The following is a 7,500-nucleotide window of genomic DNA, read 5'->3' on the forward strand; positions in this document are numbered from 1 at the left end:
TGCGATAGAGTTAACGGTTGTCTTCTAAGACTGCATCACGGTAGAGTGGTGCACTTTTCTTCGACTGTAAGCTGTTAGCTGTGAGCATAGCTGTTCTGATGCAATGTATTTTTTTGGGCGTAAATATCTTGTGAAAGCGCCGATAGCCACCCACAACAAATCATCAAATGATCACTACGTCGTCCAAAAAAAATCTTTGATATCGCCGCCATCGCCCCGCCCTGATTTTATTCGCTATGACTATTTAGGGCGCAACGGGACGAGCGACACCTCACGGACCTCCAGCTTCTTCAGCTCGGGGCTGGGATGGCGGAGCTGCTTGCTGGCGTGAGCCGCCGCCTGCTGGATCGCCTTCTTCACCGAGGGAATGTCTTCCACCGACTCTGGAGCGGAGAAATGAAAAAGATGTTGAGTGATGGAAAGAGAGCGGGAAAATGGGGTGAGGGAGAAAAAAAAATGAGGGAGAGATAAAATCAGAAAACATTAAGGTTGTGTGTGTGTGTGTGCGTGTGTGTGGGGGGAGAGGATGTTGTCGGGCAATATTTCATCAACACCAGGGGAGATGTGATGCGCTGGGAACAGGGGGGGCCCGAGCAACACTTTCATCTAAATGATAGCTCTTCAAATGTTTATTTCCTTTCTGCCACAGAGAGAGAAAGAGAGAGAGAGAGAGGGAGAGAGGGAGAGAGAGAGCATTAGAGGGAAGACACCGTGTCCAGTTTGTTGGGACTCGAGCCCGTTGAGTCCACTCCCGTCTCATCCGGTCGATACATTTGTCTTCTCCAGTAATTTGGAAGAAGAGTTCTAGACGATGGGAACCAACATTTGAACGATGATGCCCGCGTTGAAAACAACAGCAAACCCACCCAGTTAAGGTCGAGCAACATCCCGCCCGTATCCCAGAGGCCGTCACTCACCCTCCTCCTTCAACTTGAGAATGGCGGCGTGGAGCATGCAGGGCAGGAGGTGACGCGTCAGGTCGGCCGGCTTCTGGACCGACAGGTAGTGCAGCACCTGCGACGAGAGAGAGAGAGAGAGAGAGAGAGAGAGAGAGAGACGTTGAAAGCTAAACTTTAGCTCCGTCTGACGTTTTCGTCTCCCTAATGTTCCTGCTCTTTGGCTCCCCTGCTCTCTCTTACACCTATTATGATTGCAGAGGCTGTCATGAACCCCAGCAAGGTACTTGACATTTCAAAAGGCATTGTTCTTTTGAGTAAGTGGTTCATTCGTGCTCGCTCTCTCTCGATTTTTTTTTTTTTTTTTTTATGAGTTATGGGGGCGCCGGCGCATAAACACAATTGTAGCCGAGTAGAATCTGTACTGCATTTTAATGTTCCCTCTTTATACGAAGGATGTGAGCAGAGGTTCATCTGTTAGCGCTGAAGGGGGGTGGAACAGGTAGGCGGCGGGGGCCGTTTGGAAGTAGGTGATGAGACTTTGGAGGGGGCGCCTGATCTTATTCCGCCGTCCCTCAATAGCAGCCAGAGCCTCGAGGCACTTCTGGTCAAGAGTACCAGAGGGACGAGAAATGGAAAAAGAAAAAAAAAAACCTAGAAAAAGAGAGCTTTACGTGGGGAAATGAAAACGCTCGGTTGTCAGGTGACTCCCTTTGCCGCGGCGATGATCTCGACGGCAATCGAAGCAGCCGTGAAAATCGAAGCCCTTCTGTCATCTCCGAGGACAACTTACTGGAGCGAGGAAGGGGGGGGGGGGGTGGTGGGAGGCGGGGTTGGGTGCGGGGAGAGAGAAAAAAATTAAACCGGCAAATTAATTCCAAACTAAATCCTGCACCTGGAGTTTCCCCCAAAGAGAAGAGGCGGCGGCATAGCTGGCAGACGGCTGAAGGACAACACCGACGGGGCCAGTGGAAGGTTCTGGTGACTTTCAGGGCTGGCCAAGGTCCACCTGAACTCTGTTTAAACTCTCCAAGAGGGGGTAGTGGCGGGGGGGGGTTGGGCAGGGACCCTTGTCAGGGACACCTTGTGTTCTGACCCACTTAGAGCGGCTCTGCGACAGCCTGAAACGGGGGCCCGAGCGGGCAGATTGCGGCAGCACCTGGGCAGGATCAGCAGCTCCGCGGCGGCACCTTGAACTGGCACGCCAGCACGGCTATTTTTATAAGAACGCAGCTTCACATTCACAGCGGAGACCTTCTCCAGAACTCAAAAAAGAGCTTTGGTTGCAGTTTTGGCTTTTTTTTTTTTTTTTTGTTGTTGGCGGGGGTTGGGGGGGGGGGGCACCATTTTCACCGTAAGACAAAGGGAAATAGCAAAGCTTCATGGCCAGAGAGATGAACGCTTGATGAGGCTTTGAAATATCCGCATTGAAGGCTCTGGCCTGTACCACCATCGCCCAGTGAGCCTCCAAACACGGCTTCCCGGTTCAAAGCAGGTCCGTTTCCAACTTGTTTCCAAGTGGAAATACTTCCCCGGCACCCTGCTGAGCGCTAGCCCGCTAACTCCCTGAAAGATTTTGGCGTGTACACGGTTCTTGGTACAGTCTGCTCAAGGGGAATCTTATAACTTAAACAGGAAACAAAAACGGAAACAGTTTACCCTTTCGCTTTCCCTTTCAGTCGCTTTGTCTTCTTCTGATCCATTGATTTTTTTTTTTTCTGGGTCACTTGAAGTGATATTTTTTCATCGGAGGGTGCTGGTTTATTAAATTGATCACAGCTCCTTGCTCGTGCCCAATGCCGAATTATTGCCGTGAAAGGCAATAAGAATGAAAACAGCAAACAGAGGAGCACATAACGTATACATATAATGCAAACAGATGAAATAGCGGTTTCTTGTCATGTGCCAGCTAAATAAAGGGATTTTTTAAACTAATTTATCTGACGGCTTCGCACTTTAAAGTACGTGGCTGTCTTATCACCACATGCAATTCAAGTGTTTCTGAACCCCACACACACCTGCCATACCAGCAATACTACCACCTGCCGCGGTTCCTAGCGTAGGAAATATGGGTCACTGCCTACGGCGGTTTGCTCCAGGCGGTTAAGTGCACCCTGTGTATAATCAAGTTGTTCCTCATCTTTTGTATCTTATGCCAAAACGACTACCAAAGGATGGCACATCCGCAGTTGTTGCTACTGCCATCCTTCCACTCGTGCCTTGCCTAAGCTTGGTGCTTTTGCCTCAATTTGACATGCATTAGGCCATGGAGCACATTTGATAAGATTGATAAGACACAGGTCTATACTGGAAAACAGTGAAACTGATCAAAACACTCATTATTGCGCGTTCTCTAATGGTGATAATGTTGAAATAAAATTAAAAATTAAAAAAAAGTTTAAATATTAATCATTTTGCTGGGGATGCCTCTGGAACCCCCCTAAAGGACCACTAGAGAGCCCCAGAACCCGGGTTGAGAACCACTGATGTTCAGTGTAGCTTCAAATGACAAATATAAAGTTTGTGTTTAAAAACCTGATAATTATCACTAAGTACCTTCTCGGCCTCTTTGGTGTCGTCGAACAGCCGCTTTTGCCGGCGCGCCGGCACCGACCGGGCCGTCTCCCACGCCTCCACCCACATGTTGCCGGGGATCTTCATCCTGGCGCTCAGCTCGCCCCGGACCACCGCGTCCCCCTTCTCGTCCACCACCTCCTCCTCCACGTAGTCCCGGGGCGAGTACCAGCGCACAAAGTCCTCCAGGGGGCAGCCCGGGTTGGCGGCCTGAAGGGAGGGAAGCATGGGCAGCCTTTCAAAACACAATGGCGCGCCTTAAACATGACTGAAGGTTGGTCGTTTGCACCAAGTATTAGCAGTACTTTTTTGAAGCGCTCAGTAGTTTGACCGGCCTTCAGCAGGGGGGGGTTCCAGATAGACTGCGTTCTGTGTGTTTAATTTCTTTGTCACCACGGGCGGCTGTACGAGCAGGATTGAAAAAACCCGCAGAGAAAAAAAAATTGCATGGCAACAAAGCTGTGTCGCCCACTTAGGACTTGCTGCTTTCATTAAACAGCCGGGTTTGGAGTGACATTAACTTGAAACGCAAGCGTCTCGACATTGATCCATTTCAGTTCTAGCCTTCTAGCGATGCGATCTTCTTAATGAGTTTGAAATATGATATTGACAGAGGGGGTATTACAAAAAAAATATGACGAAAACAGGATTCTGATTAAGAGGATTTTAGAGTGGGTTGAATCAAGGGTTGAAAATTGCTAACTAAAAACTTAATTATCCCCACGCACGCACGCGCGCACACACACACACACACACGCGCGCACACAGACACAGACACACACACACACACACACACACACACACACACACACACACACACACACACACACACACACACACACACACACACACACACACACACACACACACACACACACCTCAATGGTTTATTATTTATGGTATTTTTAACGTTTGGGTTCTGGTGTCCCTCCCCCCAACCGAACAAATTATATTTGTATGACATTAGTTAGGAAGGATATGACTGACACCGTATTTGTAGCGCTTGCTGCACATTTATTTTCAATTGAAACGGCCATATGAAAATGTTTCCCATCTAAATGATTTCGAGGTGCTAACAAAATACATTTATTGAAAAGACTATGTGCAGAAACAGAAAAGAAAATAGTTAAAATACATTATTATAGTTGTATTGCCAATTTATTTTACAGCAAACTTGTTGTATTACTTTATTATTATCAGTTTGATATTATTGCCAATTTTATTATTATCTATCTATCTATTTGATCGGAAATAGGGATTTCAAAGGAACCACTTCTATTCCGGAACAATGAAATACGATGACGTCTTTGTTTATGTTGTTGTTCCTGGTAAAATATTGTTTGTTTTCGTTCCACGGTTGCGGTTGGGAGCCCTGGTTTAGATACAGTGCATCTCAGGCAGGAGCTCTGTTCTAGTCCTACATTCTGGGCCTGACTCGGTCCACACTGGACAAACTGGGGAAAATCCCGCTGGACCTGGAGCTTGAAATGCATTCCCTGACACGAACACATTCAAATGCAGTCCCATCGGGCTGAAAGGTGTTCCTGAAAGTTATGCATAAAGTTTCCTCCCAGTCCGCCCGTCTCAACTCGGTCGGCGCGCCCGGCGCCTTCCCCGTCTCTCCTCTGTTCACTGCATCCAGAGAAGCTCTCGCAGACTGTCCATTCTCCGCAGACGAATAAAGTCAGGCAGCCGGCATCAAATAAATGCGGGGCGCCGGTTGCCGGCGTCTCCTCCTACGACTTGTGGCTTTCAAGCCGTTTTTTCCCGTAGGATCTGAGCCTCCGAGTCTGCCTCCTGTTTGAAAAGCACGGTTCTATGAAGATTTTTTGTTTATTTTTATTATGCTTCCTTTTTGAAGTCATTCTACTCAGCCCTTTGACAACCGAGTCCGTCCGGCGGCTCGTAGATTTCCAGGCCGACTGATGATGAGTCCCCGAACCGGCGAGGCGAGTGGGGAAACTGGGGATTCCTGGTTCTCCCTGCCTGCCATCCGGGACAGAGCCCACCTGCCAAATCCATCCGATGGAAGTTTCTCCTTTTTTTTTTTAGGGTCTATTGTATAACCTTCACACGCTGCGCCATGTTCAGTGGGTGTGCTCGTTTTGTCGCTTCGTTGTTTTTTTTTCCTGTGCGTTTCACTGGTGTGGCGTATGTGGGTATAATTAATGAGGGAAGCGGTTGGAATGGAATGGGGGGAGTATGGGGGTTCACTTGGCTGCTGGGAGGGATTGATGAGAGGGTCTAACCTAGTATTGTAGAGACAGGAGGGTTTTTCGCTGTAGCCCCAAGGGGAAGCAAGCTGCTGCACATGTCCCCTTCAGGAGAAAGACACTGCCTTTGTGTGTGTGTGTGTGTGTGTGTGTGTGTGTGCGTGCATGCGCGTGTGCATGCGTGTGTGTGTGTGTGTGTGTGTGTGTGTGTGTGTGTGTGTGGAGGTGCATGTGCTGCGGCAGCTCTGGAAACGAGGGGCCTGGGTGGATCATCCAAGATGCTAAGGCTGTCATATTTTTAAGTCACACCATTCATCATAGCCATCCTGTGTCTGCTTTGCGCCCGGAGGGAGCTGGTAATTAAAGCCAAAATGCCAGATTATGCTTGGCTAAGCACAATTACAGACCCGTTCCCCGCTAAATTTAGAGGCCATTCTCCCGGCTTAGGAGGCCCCATTTTCCGCAGTACCTGAGTACACGCCGCTTTCGCATATCCTCATTTTAACTCGGGGCTTTTGTTGAACTTGAAGCTTTCACGTGTAGGACGACCGCCAGATACATTTTTTCGAAAGTAGAGCACTTAGTGGGCCACTCAAAACAGGGCGCCACGTAATGCCGTAAAAAAAAAAAAAAGAAAAAAAAAAGTAGCGTGTCCCCTTAAGGTTTCAGGTGAACAGTATTTGTCAACGCCAGCTACGGAGGAACTCAGGCAGCGTTCCTACTCCCTGCGGATTACGGCAGATGTGGCGCGGTCAACTTTTAAATCTCCGCAGGCGTGGGTGTGCACGGCAGAAAAAAGCCGCAGCACCTGACCCGCTTAGCTCTGCATAGTCGGTGCCTCGCTGCGGAACCAGATCGATGCGGCTCTCGTCATTGGACCTTCAAAATTATTAAGAAAACGTCTGATTGCAAGAGAAAAAAAAAGCCCCCCTTCCTCACGAAACCGTAGGAATAGAAGTTCGAATTTAAAAATACACCTTCATAAATAAAAAACCGGAACCTCATGGTGAAGGACTTATATCTTGAATATAAGTTTCCAGGCTCAGTTTAGACAATTGATCAGCAAACTGGCCCAGGCACCTGCTGCCCTTTAGGCGTAAAAAGAAAAAGGCAGCGTCGGAAAAATGGGCACTCGTCCATAACGGATAACAAAATGCACGCCCTTGTTTAAGACAAAAGCCGGAAGCAGCCGGACCGCGTCTTGGCAAGGCAGGGAGCCGACACCCCCTTGCCAGGTCTGTTTGAGGAATCATCAAAGATGGATGATTTGTTAGGACAGTTATTAGGACACAATTGTGAGAACAAATGTGCCCTCGTAATTTGTGAGAGCGACGGGCTGATTTATACTCAGAACTTTCCAGTGTCAACAGAAAGGCCTGTTTGCTTTGCATACCGCCATCTATTACGCAAACATTTTGCAAATGTAAAGCCTGAACTGTCAATAACATTCAGTTTATGGTAATGATCCCCCCTCGCCGTTAAAAGTCTTGGATTCGGAACGCATATGGCCGCTTTGACAGACGGCAGTAATGAATTGTCTTGACTGTATAGTTACAGTATTAGCATTCTGAAGATCTGCTCCGACATCCCACAGACAAATGTTTCTTTGGGTAAAGTGAGAGCTTTTTTGAATGCATTTGCTGAACGCTTCGCTCATCGATTCAAAGTTCAGTGTCTTTGTAGATAATTGGCCGCCGCGATATGCCGAAGGAACAAAAAAATAAATAAAATAATATTATTAATGTTTGACGCTTTCAATAAGCCTTCAAAAACAACCTGTTACTACTTTAAAAAGGAAGGGAAAAAAAAAAAATCTA

At 47.9% G+C, this 7,500-nt stretch overlaps 1 protein-coding gene across 1 annotated transcript in view; it reads right to left on the minus strand.

Annotated features, from left to right (window-relative positions):
- The window catches only part of rab3gap1 (RAB3 GTPase activating protein subunit 1), a 47,816-nt gene that overhangs the window by 11,048 nt on the left and 29,268 nt on the right, over positions 1-7,500 (minus strand). The window contains exons 19-21 of the mRNA XM_080019688.1: positions 3,453-3,680; positions 918-1,014; positions 280-383 (exon numbers count right to left, since the gene is read on the minus strand). Coding sequence (XP_079875814.1) covers positions 280-383; positions 918-1,014; positions 3,453-3,680 — 429 coding nt within the window. The remainder of the gene's footprint in view (positions 1-279; positions 384-917; positions 1,015-3,452; positions 3,681-7,500) is intronic.

The sequence above is a fragment of the Zeus faber genome, assembly GCF_960531495.2.
Source record: "Zeus faber genome assembly, chromosome: 18".
Classification (NCBI taxonomy): domain Eukaryota; kingdom Metazoa; phylum Chordata; class Actinopteri; order Zeiformes; family Zeidae; genus Zeus; species Zeus faber.